A 17,574-nucleotide genomic window follows, 5' to 3' on the forward strand; every position below is an offset into this window, starting at 1 on the left:
TACGAGGATTTAGTATTTCTTCATTCATTTCCATCCAATCAAAAAAAATTAATTTTTGATTGGCAAGACTCGTCTTAGTTATTTTATAAATTCTTTGATAATTCTTAACTTTAGTCTTAATATTTTTTTTTTTACTCTTAGTATCAAGCTCAATATTTACAATATTTACTTTTTTTCTAAACCAAAAGTTGAGAATTCTCCAATCCAAATATTTTCTATGCAAAATTTCCCCTATACTCCGAATATTATATTTTTCTAGAAAACAAGAGATTAAAAAAATTTCTAGGCCTGTAGACATATCAAAAAAAATTTCTGTAGAATGAATAGATTTGTAGCAAAAACAATTATATATAGAATCCTTTTTGAAATTCTGTTAATGTTTTGGATTGAAAAATGAGTTAGCCTCACAAAAAAATTGTTTTTTGTAATTATCAAAAAAAAAAACGTATGAATCCACTATGTTTAAACTTGGATTTAGAACTAGAGAGTCTTGGTTTATTTTTTTTTTTCATTTTTGGGTTACTAATCTAGCCCATGCAATCTGAGGTAAATTATATTGAGAATGACTTCGTAACCAGTTTTTCCATTGATTTATTTCGGAATTTAAAAGGGTTTTATCTTTCCATTCATAATGAAAGATTCCTTGTTCTTGAAAAAAATCTTTTATTTGATTCTTAACAAAAAAGGATGTTATGTATATGTTATATTCAAAAAAAGACTTTAATTTAGAAAAGTTACTAACTTGAATTTGTGATAATTTGTAAAATACATATGCTTGTGATAAAGAGCATAAGTCATAACTAAAAAAAAAAATTTTTGATATGAAATTTTTTATACTCGAAATAAAATAAATGGTATTTTTTTTCTCCATTTTCCTCATTCTTGTAAATATATCCATCAAGAATTTTTTTTGTTGAATCAACAAAAAGTTGTGTAGTAATTCTTGGAATATTAATAATACCTAGAAAAATAGAAATAGATAGTTGTTCAACGCAAAATTAAAAAAAAAAAACAGATTTACGAATTAATCAAGTATTTTTTTTTTAATGTCTGCCAACTTTTTTTTTATAACTCAATTATTTTATAATCATAACACAGTTTGTTACAACTATTAGTTAGTTTTTCTTTTTCTTTTGAAATTTTTTTCGTTTGATTTCTGATTGTCTTTATTTTATCAATCACATTTTTAATTTTGTTTTCGCTGAGTGAAGAATTTTGCCACTCCGTCGATTTTTTTTTTGAACAGATAGTTCATGAATCATCTGATTACTCATTATTGAATCTTTTTTAGTTTCATTTAATTCATATATTTCTCTCGGGCCAACTAATGGAATTCTATTTCGTTTTGAAAGGTTTTTTTTTTTTTCTTTTAGAAAAAGCAAGTTTTTTATAATCCAGTTTTTAATTTCTTTTTGGACTTTTAGGAAAATTGTTGCTCTTTCTTTGAAAATCCTTAAAACCGGAAAAGACTTCGTTTTGGATTTTTTGATTCTTTTTTTTAATTCTTTAAAAATAGGTTTAAAAAAAGAAGGCTTTGGTTTGGTAGAACCAAAAGGTAGGTCAGTTTCCAGCCCCCAAACTGTTAAAAAACGAAAATCATTTTTTTCTCCTTTTGTTTTTTTTAGTCGAGCCTTCTGAGATGATTGAAATTTATATTTATGCCAAGGTTTAAGATAAAACGGAAATAGGATTTTTATCTGAATACCATCCGTTAACCAGTTTCGTGGAAATTCTGTTTCGGATAGTTGAACCCCATTATAAGTACATTTAACATGCATTTCACGTTTCCACTCCTTTAAATCCTCTTCCCACTCGGGAAGTTGAAATAATACGATACGGATGCTATTTTTAATTATTATCAATAAAGGTAATATAATATATTTTCTAAGAATAGATTGAGTTACTAAAATAAAACCTCTTATTATTTGAGCAAATAAGAAGCTATCCCAAGTTTCCGCAATTTCTATACGTCTTTGTTCTTCTTTTTTTGATTGTTCTTCTTCGTTTTTATCAAAAAAAAATTTTTTTTTCCACATGAAATTTCTAAGAATTTTTTTTTTTAGCCCCCATATATCAAACGAAAAAAAAAAAAATTTATCTATTCTATCAAAAAAAAGGGGCGAATGTGCTTTTGCTTGCAAAAATTCCCAAATAACAGTTTTACGCCTTTGGGAACGCATGGATCCTTTAATTATCTCTCGACGAAAATCAGATTGTTGTGAATAACGGATCAAAGCCATTTCATCTGTTTGATCAGAATTTTGATTATCTTTGAGATTAGTATAAATCTCGTTATGCGGTTCTTTTAAATCAGTAAAAACCACTACACGTTTTGCTTTTCTTGAACGAATTCCAGGTTCGGTTGGTATATTTTCTTCAGTTTCAGCTTCCAATTCTTCCAATTCACTTGTTAATTTGTATGACCATTGAGGAACTTGTTTATTGATTTCATGGAAATCAATAAAATTTTTTATAAGAGTTTGATCATTATTATAAATTATAACGACATCAAATAAAATTTTGAAAATTTTTATTTCTTCTTCTGACTGAATTTTTTCTTCTTGGGGTTCGGAAAAAAAATAAAGTTTTTTCTCTATTGATAAAGACTTTGTTTTAAATTTTTCTATTGTTTGCTCAAATTTTTGAGAATTAATCTTCAGAAGTATAGCATGAATTTTGTTTATCCAAGATCCTCTTATATTCTTTTTTTTATAGGTTTTGGTTATGATTTGGAACGGAGATAATTTTTTGATTCTTCCGCGCGAAATCCCATGTAAAAATGGATCATAAATTTTAGGTAAATATTCTTTTTGAGTTTCGTTATGACAAAATCGAGTTGTTTTTTCCAGTATATTTTCAATAGACCCTTTTTTATCTAAAGCTTCAATTCTATTTAAAAATTCGTTTTTTAAATTTTCCTTTTTTTCTTCATTGACTAAACTCCAACAAGTATAAACTTGATCCGAGGTTTTTTTTTCTGTTGTAAATGAAGGGATCTTTTTTTGTATCATTTCAAAAAAAGTTGAAAGGTTGGGGGGATATGTAAAAGATATTCGTTCTTTTCCATCACTTTGGCATGTATAAAAAAAATATTGTGACATTTCATTTCTTACAGTATTTTCAATTTTATCATTTTTTATATATCGATTTGGTCTATTCCATCTTTTATAATCGAAAACTAGAATTACAAAAGGTTTTTCAAACCATAAAAAACGATCCTCTTTTTTTTTTATTTTGAAAAATTCTAAATTAGAATTTTCTTTATTTCCATCTCGATTTTCAGAAACTGTTTTATAGTTATAGTATGTTCGAACGTGGAATTCATCATCCTTATTAATTTTTTCTTTTCCATTCACTCCGATTTCTTCCATTTCATCGATTTTGTCCAGATCCTCCCTTTCTTCCGAAAAAAGATAAGGAAAAGGAGCTTCTTCGGTAGATACCTCTTGGTCCTGTTTAGTCCCACCCGTTTCTGAGGTTCCTTTTAGTTTCTTAGTAAAAATGGGTGATGCAACAACAAGATGTTAATTGTAACAAGTAGTTTTGTTGGTTGGTTAATTGGTCACATTTTATTCATGAAATTGATTGGATTGGTATTAGTCTGGATACAGCAAAATAATTCTATTAGGTCTAATGTACTTATTAGATCTAATAAGTATAAGTTCTTTGTGTCATGACTCGAATCTTTAGTATTATCTTATTTATTACTTGTGTCTACTATTTAGGCAGAATACCATCCTGGTGAAGTGGTGATGCAGGCAGGTCCTAAAGATTCTATTGAATCTATATATAGTTGCGCTGAATCTATGCTCCTAGGCTGCGCCAGCTGAGAATGAACTTATACATGGGGCACAATATACAACATGCTCTACATGTTTACCTTACCACAAGAGATCCGATTCGAAGCATTGGATTTCTATAAGAAGAAACACCCAGAAGCGGCATGGGACATCCTAAAATACGGTCTATGCGGTGAGATGGACAAAACTTCATATTTATGACGATATAAGTAACAACTGGTAGCGAGCTAACACGACCATAACCACGACTAGGAAGTTTGTTAGCAACTTAGCATCAGACACACTAAAAAGGCGGTTCTTGGTCGGATCGACCGGTATTATGGTTCAATTTTAGAAAAAAATTGATTTTATGAACTGAAAACCGGTTTAGGAGTACAAAGAAAGAGCGGGTGGAAATTTCAAACTAAAAACAAAAAAGGTAAGAAAGGTGATGATTACGTTTTGTCTTTCCACTAACTAACACTTACTTTAACTCTACCCATTTAATAGAGAAGCAATCCTGATCCAACTAAGAACCCTCTTCATTTGAATTTTTTTTTTGTTTCTGCAGTTATAACCACGGAGGAAGGAGAAGAACAAGAAAACATAGGTACGTTCTTATAAAGATACGATAATTCACACCAAAATCAAATCATTTCCATTCATATAATCTCTTTACAAATCACATGAATATTCTTTTTAAAAAATATCCTTATGTTTCTGTTTCTTCCCACACCTATGAGAAGTTACTACATAAAGAAAGGTTCCCCAAAAACCTTTATGAAAGTCTTGGCTTATCTTTTCTTCTTCTTCATGTTTTCTAATCACCACTATATATAGGAAGGTGAGATGCCTCTCCGAAGTTGTTTTATCTTTTTACACTCTAAAACAAAAACTCTGCTTTTATGCAATATTTATAGATTCTGTACAAGAGAATCAACAACACAACAAATCAAGAATTCATTTGAAAAGAAAAGACCCGGATTATGTATCCGGGTTTGACCCTAAAAGAGAGGGAGGACAAACAAAAGAATGTTTCTTACACACACACGTCATGAATTAAAAGAAAACACATACTCTCTAACCCTTTTATGAAACGGGTTAGAGAGTATGATGAAGATGATGATGAAAAGAAACACTCCTGAGTATCTGAGAGAGAAACTCAGGTCTAGACTTAGAAATGTTACCTTTTAACATTCTTGGATTCTAGATTATCAACACTGAGGGGGGAAATAATGCAGATCATGGCACGCCCGCTTCACAAAAACTTTTCAGGCCGATATGGCTGCAAACCTATGAAGAAAATCTAAGCAAAAAGAGAGGGAAGAAATGCAAGTTATGTCGGCTCCATGGAGACATAACCGCGGTCTTTTGGTTTGGGGTTTACAAGCTATCAAGAAGGACTCTTTTGCAAGGAGGCGGTTGTGAAAGATTAGTAGCACTTGGACATGGTGACTCAACACCAAGTGTTTTTAGCACAAAGTTCCTCTCCTGTATGAGATAGATTCATCAGGTTTCTATTTATAAAGCTATTACCAATATTTAGGTGCAAAGCTTACACTTTCAGAGAACTGTGGGCTTGGGATGCCTGCTGCTAGAGATCTGAACAATGGAGTGACTTGAACAGGCGAGTTAAACTCTTCCTCAACCGACATGGGCACAATCTCATGACAAGTTGACAGTAAATCCACTTGCTCATTATCTGGTAGTAACATGGGTTGTTGGGTTTGATCACCAGAAGAGTGTGGCATTGTAGTTGATCCTGAGCTATAGTCAGAGCTTGCAGGTGAGTCATGGAGATCCGGTTGCCTATAAAGGGTCATTAAAATGTCAGAAACCGTTTCTGTATAACACCACAATAATTATTCATACTAATAAGAAGTGTGAGATCAGAACCTCCAAGAGGCTTGACTATCTTCGTTACTACTCCTCAAGTCCTCAACAAGATCCTTAAATTCCTCAAGTTGGAAATCGATATCAGGTAGTCCGTATCTGAATATATCATTCTCTTTGCTTTTATTAAAGAAATCCTGCAGGACCTGCACCATTAGGAACAACAACAACAACAACAACACTTCTCTGTTACTAGAAAGCTAACAAAAAGAATCTTGCAACGGTGTATTGTAAAACCGCAGAACAGTTTACCTTCCAGGCATTCTCCATGCTTTGTTCTGTGTTAACTTTCTGAGCCAATGAACTGAGAAGCTCAGCTTGTTGCATCAATGATGTTACCTTTGGATCATCCTTCTTAAGAAACATCTCTTTATCCTCACCTATTTACCAAAACAACTTAACAGAATAAGAACTCACTATGTTCCATTCTCACGTCAGTTTCTAGGATAAGCAACAAGAAGAAGAAATTTGTAAAGAGTTGTTCACCTTCGCTCTCTTTGGCACTGTCTTTTTGAATCTTCTCCTCATTGTGGGCTATTACCCAAAAAGGAGGTCTTATCTGCTGATTCACAACCTTTATATGCGATCTATCTCCATAGGAGGAATGCTGATTCACACCTGAATTAACCTTTATGTGTGATCTATCTCCATAGCCACCGAACACGGTGGGACCTGGAATGTCACTTCTCCTGAAAGAATGTAACACAACCAAAGTGTGTCAATAAACATTTCAAACTCACTTCTTTGGATCAATGGGACACCAAAAGAGAATCCAAAGAAAAAACAAAGGTTGTTGTCACCTGATCTTTTTAGCAAGAGGGGAAACGCTTTCGGCTTTCGGTGGTGTACTGATACCACAATCTGGAAGCAACATTCTTTTGTTACAAGAAGCAAGAGTATTGTCTTTAGCCATGGCTTCTTCATACTTGGCTCTCTTCTTGCACAGTGTTGTGAACCTGTTCTTCACTGCATTATCCGTTCTACACACAAAACAAGAAAGAACACATTTAACCATTTTCATAAACTTCATTCACCATAAAAGCTCTCTTTTGGTTATGCAATATAGATATATACCTGCCTGAGACCACTTTTGCAATCTCAGTCCATCTGTTCCCAAACACTCTTTGTGCCTATATAATACCAAAACACAGACACACAAAAGATGAGATACAAACTCTATAAACTCTATGTAATAACAAAAAAAAAAAGGATGTAATACCTCACACAAAAGAGTATCTTCTTCGGGGGACCAACCTCCTGTCTTGAAATCAGAGTTTAAGTATGTATACCATCTTCAAAACCCAAAATCCATGACCCGATTAAACAAAAACCAAAAAAAAAAAAGAAACTCAAGAAAAAAAAAAACAATCATCCAAACCTGCGTCTACACTGCCTTGTGCTCTTATCAGAGAAGTTGGAAGCAATGATCGCCCAACTGAAATCAATCAACCCAACAAAAACACACACACACACACACATCTTTTCATCAGAATCAATCCAATAAACCACCAGAGAGATTGAAGAAGAATAAAGACACGAACTTGTCAGTGCCATGTAAAGTGATTTGCTTTCGAAGTATGTCATCCTCCTGCGAACAAAAACACATCTCAGAAACTCTGTTCGATCATACAGAGCAATCAACCATATAAAATAAATAGAGACCTGTTGAGACCAAGTGACAATATGACGCTCCTTCTTTTTGGAGTCATCCTTCTTCTTCTTCCTTGTCTCTTCCATAGATTGTGTTACTCGCTCTCTGACGCTCTCTCTCGTCTTTTGTTCTAATGTAATAATATTATTTCGTCGACGCTCCTTGTTGTCCCTTTATTAAAAACCCCCAAAACTATCTCTATCCCACAGAGACCCCCATCCGAGACGAGACGACCCCTCCAACTTTGATAATAAAAACCCAAACTTTAGATTAAAATATCACTCCGTGAAAAGTAGCCCCATTTTCATCACTCGGTTGCTTTATAAACTAAACTCCACAGAGTCGTCTGGATTCGTACGTTCACAAAGAGAGTGAATTTCGACTAAATTGGAAAAGAGGGGTTTTATAGAAAGAAATAAAACAAACAAAAAGTTTTGATTTTTTTCCCAAATTGAAATGTTTTTTAATTTTTTTTTCGGTATCATTCAGACAATTCATGAACACTGGTTTGTTTTAGAATTAGAAACCTCTCTCACTGTTCGTTGGAACTGTAAATAAGAAATGAAAAAAATGATCTCATCCCCTCTCTCTCTCCTTCACATGTCTCCTCTTTTTGTTTTAAACGATTTCTTGAATTTTAAGAAAATAAATTAAAAAGGTTGGGGTTTAGTGCGCGGGTATGAAGGCAAGTTTGAAAATAACCCTGAAATCCATGTGTCTCCCCATTAACGCTTCTTTTGTTTTTCTCCATTTATTTCATTTTTCTTTACATATTACATCCATGAAATTTTGGGATCTCAGACGATTTAATAAATATTTCAATAATTTTGAAGGCCTAAAATTCTTTTTTTACAAATTTGAAGGTTTATGTATATATAATTTTTTCAAAATTTTTAGAAATCCAAAGCGAATATTTTGTTAGGCTTGGCCTATAACCGATCCTAGTTACGTTCGTAAGAGCACGTTTATTCGAGTCCCTTAAGTAGGTTGGTTAGCATAATTGGGCTTTAAAAATAAAGATTAAATCGGATTAAAGTAAGAGGCGTTGTTTAATTACGACCGCGAAGAGGCGTCCCTTACCAGGCACGTGTCACGTTCCAATTGGCGAGAGGAGCGGTGACGGGGTAAACTCAGGTTCGTTTCATTTTTCCTTCTTTTTTTTTTTTCTGTTCTCTCCTCCGACAAAATTCTCCTCCGACAAAATGCGATTTCAAAGGTGATTCTCTCCCTCTCGGTGGCTCGCGTCAAGGAAATGGTGACAGCTCTATCGGTGAGTCTCGGCGAAGAAGGAAAACATAGACCTTTCTATCTTTCTATCGGTGGTTCTCCTCGAAGAGCGTCCGGTGAACTCTCTCTCTATCGGTGGCTCTCTGAGACGATGAAGAACACGATTGCTGCGGTTGAGGCGAATCGAAAGGTAAATCTGCGGTTATATATGTTTATGTTTCAATCTTTCAAGTTTGCATGTATCAGATTCTTCATCGTGAATCTTTGAAATTAATTCCTCTGAATTTTTTTTGTCTTTAGGTGGATCGATCAAGAGGCATGAGGCATGATCCAGGTTGATTTGTTCCTTCTTCATCGTCAATTTAAAATACATATCCTCTGTTTTTTTTTATTTGTTTCTCTCTGTTTTCTCTTAGGTGGATTGATGAAGACACTGTCCGAGTTAGATTGTGTATGTGTGTAATGAGGTATGTTCCTGTAAATTAAGCTCCTTGTTCATCCATATTTTTACTCGAATTTGTTTTGATATGTTTTGGAAATTTTTTGTGTTTAGATGGTTTGATGAAGAGGCATCACACAGGTTCATGAGACAAAGAGCGTACGATTGTTCATACAGGTAAAGCCTATGTCTTTATTCTGTTTACGTGTGATAAAGCATTGTTTGAAATGAATTCAATCATCGGTTAATGTTAGGTTAAGTAATAAATACCTCTTTCTCTTGTTAGATAAAGGTTGTGTGGTTGTGTTAGGTAATTAATAGGTTTGGTTATTGTTAGATAGAAGTAAATGGCGTGGTGTGTTGATTGAGTTAGATATATGTCTTTTCGGACAACTTGGTGTGTGGTTGTGATCAATGCTTTGATAGGATTCTTGAAGCTATTAAGGAAACTGTCTTCTCCTCTATCTTCAATACACTTCTCTTCTCACTTCATAACTTTTCTTCTTTCATTTCTCTCTATCTTGATCCTCCTTCTAATATGGATTATTATCCATCTTCTGAAACTTCAAAGTTTGTTGACTTACTTAACAGTCAACAAACTGTTTCCTTTCGAAACTTTGAAGAAAGTGTTGAACTATCTTCCTCTCAAGTTCCCTTTCTAGGCAGTATAGGAACCCAAGATTCAAACTTTGATGGAGTCACGGGGGCAGAGCGTAGAGAACGGCGTAAATGGACACCAACTGATGATATTGTCCTGATCAGCTCATGTTTAAACACGAGCAAAGATCCTGTGGTTGGCAACGAGCAAAAATCTGGAACTTTTTGGAACAGAGTTGCTGCATATTTTGCGGCAAGTCCTCTAGTTGCTGCCTGCGAAGAAAGAGAAGGAGCCCATTGCAAGCATCGCTGGCACCGGATCAATGACATCGTGTCCAAATTCTGTGGTGCGTATGAAGCTGCTACAAGAGAGAAAGCTAGCGGCCAGAATGAGAATGACGTTGTCAAACCTGCTCATCAAATTTTCTACAACAACCACAAGAAAAAATTCAATCTAGAACACGCATGGAAGGAACTACGCAACGACCAGAAGTGGTGCGATCTCTTTACGGCTAAAAAGGAAGGGAGCTCATAACTGAGTTGTTCTCAAATTACGCAACCCCTTGCTGACTATGAAGAAGAACTCAAGAAGAAGCTCATAACTGAGTTGTTCTCAAATTAAGTATTGTTCTGTATCTGGTTATGTTTCATGTTAAGTCTCTTGTTATGTTTCATGTATCTGGTTCTGTTTCAAGTTGAAGTATCTAGTTATGTTTCATGTTTGTTTGCTTGTGCTCCGAGTTGGTTTGCTTGTTTAATGTTCTATAAAATGAAATGTTGGTTTGCTTGTTTAATGTTCCTACAATTTTCTTCTTCATCATCTTGCAGGCTGCGAGGCAACGAGGTCACGGGTTTATCTTATATCTTTGGACAGAGGAAAGCATAGTTCACGGGTTTGTACTGGAGAGAATGAGAGAATGTGAGTGAGAGAGTGTTGTTCTTGTCGGGTCACGAGAGTTAGAGAGTGTTGTCTTTTTGTAAATGACAGAGGTCACGAGTGTTGTTGTTGTTGTGTCACGAGTCACGGGTTTGTACTCGAGAGAGTGTTGTTGTTGTTATATAATTCAGAGAGAATAAGTCACAAACATCTAACTTTCTTCCTCTATCATTCGCTCATCACTAATTCTTCCAATCATAATCCAGAAACAATTCTTCCAGTCATACTTCTCTCATTCTCTCATCACTAAAACAAACCTTTCATGGGTTCTTCTTCTAATCACAACTTGGATGAGTCATTTGATCAAACTTTCGATGAATGTTTTGATCAAACTTTCGATGAAACATTTGAGAATTTGTGCAATCTTTATGGTGAGCAAGAAAAAACAAGGAAAAGAAGAGTGTTTATCGAAAGAAATCGAGAGGCAGGTACTTTAAATGATATCAATGTTCTTGATCGCTCACCTGTTTTTGATGACATAATAAATGGTCAAGCTCCGCAAGTGAATTTCTTGGTCAACGGAAGAGAGTATCATTTGGCTTACTATCTCACCGATGGTATTTATCCGAGATGGGCAACTTTTATCCAATCTATTCCAGTTCCACAAGGACCGAAAGCTGTTTTATTTGCTCAACGACAAGAAGCTGCCCGAAAAGATGTCGAACGTGCTTTCGGCGTCTTGCAAGCTCGATTTGCCATTGTTAAAAATCCGGCACTTTCTTGGGATAAAGTCAAGATTGGGAAGATTATGAGAGCATGTATCATACTCCATAATATGATAGTAGAAAACGAACGAGATGACTACACTCAATACGATGTTTCGGATTTTCAACAAGGAGAAGGAAGTGTTTCTTCATATGTCGATCTCACATATTCTACAGATATCCCTACAAATATCGCCAATCAGATGGGTGTTCGAACAAGAATTCGTGATAGACAAGCGCATCAACAACTGAAAGGTGATTTGGTTGAGCATATATGGCATAAATTTGGACGCGATCAAGACAACAATTGAGCTTCGATGTCTCTTTCAAATTATTATCGTTTATTTTAGTAATCTTTGTTTTAAGGTTTTTATGTTAAAATATATGTTTAAAATGTTATATTTGACTTTGTTTTATTTAATAAATAATTTTAATCTTTTTTAACAATTTTATGTTTACAAAGAAATTTAATATTTTTTTATTGCTAGGAACCTTAATTAAGCAACTACCAATAAACTCCTATCATTAAGTGTTTCTTAACAAAGTTGCCTGTCATAATTATAATAGTTAAAAATTAATGATGCCCCACTTAAATAACAATTAAAGGTTGCTAGCAATGCACATGCTCTAAAGTATGAACTTAATAAAATACTGTATTTATGGATGTGTTACCTTATGAATATATAATACAATAAAGTTTAGTACATTCAAAAATTTGCCTTAAGTTGCACACAACCGAACGTGCTGGTTTTATTACGGCATATTGCCAAGAGTTATTTTTTTTTGTTGAGTGTATGATATAACTTTTTAAAATCACAGAATAATGTTTCAAACTGTTTGCATTTAAAAGTGCACATGGTTCGACATGTGATCTTCAGACAATATATAGTCGTATCTAGAATAGGGTTTTCATTTTTCACACCTATTGTTCATCTTGATTGTGTTTTCTTATCTTTCGATAAGTAGATACTGGCATACTGCTTTAAATATAATTTTATCTCCATAGCGATTTGGTTCGAGTTTTATTTCCAATTTTGTAAAATATAACACAAATATATCACTTCAACTGAGATATTACAGAACAGTTATTGCAAGGAAGCAGACTGGCAATGTTGTTGTTATTTTGTTTAAATACTATACTAAATTTACATGACTCAACGAGCAACCAATGCTTTTGGTTTAAAAAATTCAACATTTAACGAAATTCGTTTTAAACTTAAATTAATATTTGAAGAAGAATTTAGCTTTAACTTATAAAGAAGATGCAGTTCGATGTATCCAAACTTAAACCTTATTTGGTAACTATTTGGACTTTTTTTTTTACTTACAAACTATTTGGACTTATATATCACTCAATACTTAAAACACTCCAAGAGAATGAATAGAAGTATTTTTATTTGGACTTCTATTTTCATATTTTGTAAGTATTTTACAGTGGTTAATCACGTGGGAATGTGATAAAGAAAATGTTTATATTTTTGGTTAAAACGTAAAAGTTAAAACTATCAGTTGGACGATTCGTTAGTTCAAACTTTGACCAGGATGTTGAGGTACAGGTGAGATTTGAGCGCGTGATGTTTGGGAATTTGGAATAGTAGCAGATTTAACCACCGAAGCAGTCAGACAAATCACTCTTCTTATTCACTTTATAAGTAAATAACGGGAAAACGTGCTATTTCCCCACGAGAAGTATCGTATCCTTCCATATGTCTCCCAAACTATGACCTTATCGTAGGTGTCCCCGAGAAGAAAGTTCGAAACGTATTTCCCCATGAAACTCAATTCGATATTAGTTAAGCCATTTTTCGGTATAATCACAAAACCAAACCGAAAAACATGCACACAGGTATATATAACAACAGCTCGTACTCAACAAATTTTAAAGATTTAAAATTTTACACACACCTTTGCAGACTGACCGGCATCCGCAAATGATCCCTTAAATCCTTTCTTCTTAAACAATCCAGAACCTAATCCAAAACTTATGTCAGTGAGCTTATAATGGTTACACCAGACAAAACAATCAGATAAACTGATTCTCTAGTCACTAAATCAAGTCGTTAACAAAGTCAACACACAAAGCTAACAAAACTTGAAGAATGCTTTTTCGTGTAAAAAAGCTACACCATTGACATCTCCACAAACCACTGTTGTTCCTTAAAAATTAGACAGCATTGTTATTGTCCCTAACTAAAGTAATCTTGTTGTTCCTAAGTCGCTAGAGCCAACTAATGAAGCATACGCAGAAACCTAAACTAAGAATAATAAAATTGAGTAACGTTCTTGTATAGAAACGCTATGCTAGAGAAGTCTACACAGACCAATATTTATACTCTATCAAGAACCGAATCATTCACAACGAGCATACACACAAAAACATAGTATGAAGAACGAAGAGAGATATTCACCATAGCCGAATATAGACCCCATGACGGCGCCGCCTGCTGCATCTCCGGCGAAACGGCCGAGACAAACGGCGGTGGAAGGGATTGTCAACGCCATGGAAGAGTCATGATTGGTCAAAACATTGGCTTTGGGGTTATCGTTTGAATGGGAAGCGAGACTCGTGTCGACGTCTACACCGTTTGAAGGATTCTCGGCCGCCATAGCTGAAGCATCCGAAGCTACAGATACTTTCGCTTTCTACCTAATCTTCAAAGTTTTATTCTGGTATATTTTTCAGCCTGTTGCCAAACAGTATTAGTGGGCCTTTGTTGGGCCTTAAATAAAGCTAAGGAATCCTTATATCTATGTAAAAGCCCCTATATTTTAATATTTCAGAATTCGGACCCTTAACTTTTCCTTTCAGTCCGGTTCTTATCTTTGAGCATAATACATTGGGAAAACGTGCTATTTCCCCATGAGAAGTATCGTATCCTTCCATATGTCTCCCAAACTATGACCTCATCGTAGGTGTCCCCGAGAAGAAAGTTTGAAACATATTTCCCCATGAAACTCAATTCGATATTGGTTAAGCCATTTTTCGGTATAATCACAAAACCAAACCGAAAAAATATGGTTTAACTAACCAAAACGGTTCGAAACTAAACATAAACCCAGATTGACCCGACCCGTTGACCCGCCCTCTTTAAAATCAAAAATCGATTTCCCGACGAACAAGAACCCTAAAACTCATTTATCGACTTCGCAGTGCATTATTCTCTTTTTATGTTTTGGTTGCTTCTTGGTTGGAGACTCATTAGCCGGTTTCTTTCTTTTCTTCTCAGCTTTAGGCAGCTTCTTCCTCCCCGGTTGGTCTGGATCAGGTGGAATATGAACGTCCGGAGCACTCGTTTGAGGCCAAAATCGAGCACCTCTCACTGGAATAAGGCAATCAGTATAGTTTCTTCTCCACATAGACGTTCTGAACCACTTACATACGAAGTCCTCAGCCTTAAGCTTCTTATGGAGAATGACTCCATAGGCATGCTCACAGGGAATACCACAAATCTCAAACTTCATACACGTGCAAGTCCATCTATCCGAGCTGACACGGTGAGTACATCCACCCAACTTTGCTTCATACATTCCGTTGGTGCTTCTTGTAATTGTGCATTCAGTAGCTTTCTTCTTCTCTACTTTAAGAAACTCAGTCGCATATGGTGTACAAATCCCTAAAAAAATAATCACATTAGAGAATGAGAGACATCAGAGAGTGAAATCCTTGAAAACCAAAAAAAAATAATCAAATCATTTTATACCTTTGTGAGCATGAGAGATTGCCGATCGTTTTGCAATCCGAGCCATGGCAAGTCTTCTTATTGTCTCGAACATAGGGACAAATGGCAGTTCCCTTGCCTTTCCAATGGTGTTATTGAAAGACTCCGTGGAATTGTTTTCCACATCTTCACAATACGGCCCCAACCTGTGGTATGCTCTACACCAAGACTTCGGATTTGTCTTCATTACATCATCATATACACCAACATCGTAATTCAAAATCCTATCCAGCCTTTCCTTATATTCTGCTTCGTTGTAACTCCATGCTAAGCTCCATAAATAAGACTTCATGTCGCTTTTACTTCCATGTTTTTTCTTCAGATTCTCATAGATGTGTCTCACACACTTCCTATGCTCTACCTTAGGCAATTCCTCCTTAACTGCAGCTATCAAACCCTGTACCAAAAAGCCAAAAAAATAACCAGGTTAAATTCATTTCAACTTATTCAATTAGCTCATTTAAAAAAAAAAATCATAAAGACACTAACCTTTTGGCGATCAGACACGATAACAAACCCATCGCCATCATCAAGTCCTAAGTCTTCCCTTATCATTCTCACAAACCATAACCAATTATCTGTATTCTCAACTTGAACTACACCCCATGCCACTGGATATATGGCATTATCTGCGTCTCTTCCTAATGCCACCAACACTTGTCCTTTGATCTTGTGTTTAACGAAGCATCCATCAACTCCAAGCAAAGGTCTACATGTCTCCTTCCATGTCCTTCTTATGTTGTCGAAACAAATGTAGAACCTGTTGAACTCATCTTTTCCATATGTATTTTTCAAAGTCTCAATCACCACAGTAGAGTCTTTGTTTGATTCAAGTATCTCAGCTGCATAATCTCGAAGACGAGCGAACTGATGATCATACTCAAACTCAATCCACTTCAGCGCCTTAGTTCTAGCAGCTTGACACTGAGCCCTTGACACTGTGATCCCCCATTTCTCAAGAACCAGTTGTTCAATCTTCATTGGCATGTAATAATCCGGCTCTTCTCTGATTTTATCAACAAACAATCTAGCTATTTGAGGAACCTTCAGCATCGAACACTCTCCATTAGGCACACACGAATGATTCTCAACAAACACTCTCACTTTCCACACATTATCACTAGACAGAACTGAAGCATATATTTTCCATTCACAGCTTCCTCCCTCATTAGAACCCACACACTTAAAGCCAATTTTATCCTTATCATACATGTACTGTTGGATATTGTGACCTGTCTTAAGAGCGTAGTTTAGAACACAATCTTTGAAACCAACCCCGTTTACGAATGTATGTTTTTTGTACAAGCTTCCATCACCGCGTTTGATGTGAGTTACCTCTGGTGGTTTCTTCTTGCAGCCTTTCTCTTCCTCGTCATCACTCTCAGGAATCTGATCATGGCGAATGGAAGGCTCGTCGACGAACTCGTTGAGCAGGTGCTCGATTTCACATTCATCTCTCTCTTCTGCTTCTTCATCAAAGGTTTCTCCTCCATCGACATCATCAACTGAAGCCATCTCTCTTGTGTTTTATCTCCTTGATCTGTAGTTCTAGGGTTTTTAATTTCAATTTTCAGTTGAAATTGGGTATAAGTGAAAGGGGGGGGGGATGAAAGGGTTTATGAGTTTGTCGGCTTAGGTTTATAATTTCTGGTTTGATTTCTATAATCGGATCTTTAATCGGGTTGTTAATTGGTCTATACTGGTTTAATTAACCAAAACGGTTGAAGTTTATAGGTTTAAACCGAGTGATTTAATTTTATGGGGCTATGGCTTTCGAACTTTTATTTCAAGGAGATATAAGTGGTTTGTTATAGTTTCATGGAGAAATACGTTTCGAACTTTCTTCTCGGGGACACCTACGATGAGGTCATAGTTTGAGAGATATATGGAAGGATACGATACTTCTCATGGGGAAATAGCACGTCTTCCCGTAAATAACAGATACTATGATAGATGTTTGTTGTATTGCAATATGACCGGGATACGTATAATGTTTTTTTTCTTAACAAAGGGATACGTATAATACTACTACTTTTTTTTGTCAACCGTATAATACTACTACTAGTCGACAAAAAAAAAAACTGTTACTACTTGTCTACATCCAAGTTACATTTATTTTTCCCTCGAGCTTCTTATACAAATGTAGGGTTTATTTTGAGATTTGGTTTGTATAGAAACTACAATATCTTAATTTCTGGTTCAGAGCATCTCTCAAAACAATTTCAATTTAAATTGGCAAAACTTCAAATTTTTAAGTGTGAGGGTATTTTTCTACAAAATAAAAAGTGCAAAATTATTTTATAAACTTTATATTTTACACAATAATCTTTTTATTTATAATAAAAATCACAAATTTTTATCTAATGATATAATATATAATAAGCATATTACAAATTATTCAATGGAGTTTTTACCAAAACTAACCCACAACTTGATTTTAACCCCAAACTTATACCCAAACTTGAATCAAATGCAAAACTAACCTAAAAGCCTAGTGAAATTACAGCTCAGCCCCTTGTGACCAAACAAAAAAACAGAAGCCATTTTTACGAATATAGCCCTAGTAAATCGTCTGAGTCGTCTGAGATGTTGGAAGTCGTCTGGACGACTGAAGTGTAAGTCGTCTGG

General features: G+C 34.9%; 3 protein-coding genes and 1 long non-coding RNA gene across 4 annotated transcripts; 1 reads left to right on the forward strand and 3 right to left on the reverse strand.

Annotated features, from left to right (window-relative positions):
* Positions 1–4,414: 4,414 nt before the first annotated feature.
* On the reverse strand, positions 4,415–7,927 carry LOC106307018 (myb-like protein Q). Its single transcript, XM_013743846.1, has 11 exons — positions 7,335–7,927; positions 7,214–7,260; positions 7,051–7,107; positions 6,892–6,964; positions 6,747–6,802; positions 6,473–6,652; positions 6,159–6,361; positions 5,925–6,052; positions 5,676–5,818; positions 5,339–5,588; positions 4,415–5,270 (listed from the first exon to the last, which is right to left on the reverse strand). Exons 1-11 carry the CDS (start codon positions 7,407–7,409, stop codon positions 5,163–5,165), a joined length of 1,320 nt encoding a protein of 439 aa, XP_013599300.1. The 5' UTR covers positions 7,410–7,927; the 3' UTR covers positions 4,415–5,162.
* A 1,010-nt stretch (positions 7,928–8,937) lies between these two features.
* On the forward strand, positions 8,938–10,568 carry LOC106305568. Its single transcript, XR_001263011.1, has 3 exons — positions 8,938–9,017; positions 9,104–9,166; positions 10,415–10,568. It is a non-coding gene; the product is annotated as an uncharacterized LOC106305568 (long non-coding RNA).
* Positions 10,569–13,074: 2,506 nt separating this feature from the next.
* Positions 13,075–13,887, reverse strand: LOC106304906 (mitochondrial import inner membrane translocase subunit TIM22-3-like). Its single transcript, XM_013741297.1, has 2 exons — positions 13,636–13,887; positions 13,075–13,197 (listed from the first exon to the last, which is right to left on the reverse strand). The coding sequence occupies exons 1-2, from the start codon at positions 13,832–13,834 to the stop codon at positions 13,115–13,117; spliced, it is 282 nt and encodes a 93-aa protein (XP_013596751.1). The 5' UTR covers positions 13,835–13,887; the 3' UTR covers positions 13,075–13,114.
* Positions 13,888–14,359: 472 nt separating this feature from the next.
* LOC106303080 lies at positions 14,360–16,461 on the reverse strand. The gene is made up of 3 exons (XM_013739442.1): positions 15,436–16,461; positions 14,929–15,343; positions 14,360–14,841 (listed from the first exon to the last, which is right to left on the reverse strand). Exons 1-3 carry the CDS (start codon positions 16,459–16,461, stop codon positions 14,360–14,362), a joined length of 1,923 nt encoding a protein of 640 aa, XP_013594896.1.
* Positions 16,462–17,574: the final 1,113 nt, after the last annotated feature.

This window comes from Brassica oleracea, chromosome C7 (genome assembly GCF_000695525.1).
Source record: "Brassica oleracea var. oleracea cultivar TO1000 chromosome C7, BOL, whole genome shotgun sequence".
Taxonomy (NCBI): Eukaryota; Viridiplantae; Streptophyta; class Magnoliopsida; order Brassicales; family Brassicaceae; genus Brassica; species Brassica oleracea.

Coding starts and splice junctions, on each gene's coding strand:
- LOC106307018 (XM_013743846.1), bottom strand. CDS start 7,409: ATGGAAGAGACAAGGAAGAAGAAGAAGGATGACTCCAAAAAGAAGGAG. Junction 6,965..7,050: donor ACAAGGCAGTGTAGACGCAG/GTTTGGATGATT, acceptor TGGGTTTTGAAG/ATGGTATACATACTTAAACT. Junction 6,803..6,891: donor AAGATACTCTTTTGTGTGAG/GTATTACATCCT, acceptor GGTATTATATAG/GCACAAAGAGTGTTTGGGAA.
- LOC106304906 (XM_013741297.1), bottom strand. CDS start 13,834: ATGGCGGCCGAGAATCCTTCAAACGGTGTAGACGTCGACACGAGTCTC. Junction 13,198..13,635: donor GGGGTCTATATTCGGCTATG/GTGAATATCTCT, acceptor GTTTTGGATTAG/GTTCTGGATTGTTTAAGAAG.
- LOC106303080 (XM_013739442.1), bottom strand. CDS start 16,461: ATGGCTTCAGTTGATGATGTCGATGGAGGAGAAACCTTTGATGAAGAA. Junction 15,344..15,435: donor TCGTGTCTGATCGCCAAAAG/GTTAGTGTCTTT, acceptor TTTTTGGTACAG/GGTTTGATAGCTGCAGTTAA. Junction 14,842..14,928: donor AATCTCTCATGCTCACAAAG/GTATAAAATGAT, acceptor TTATTTTTTTAG/GGATTTGTACACCATATGCG.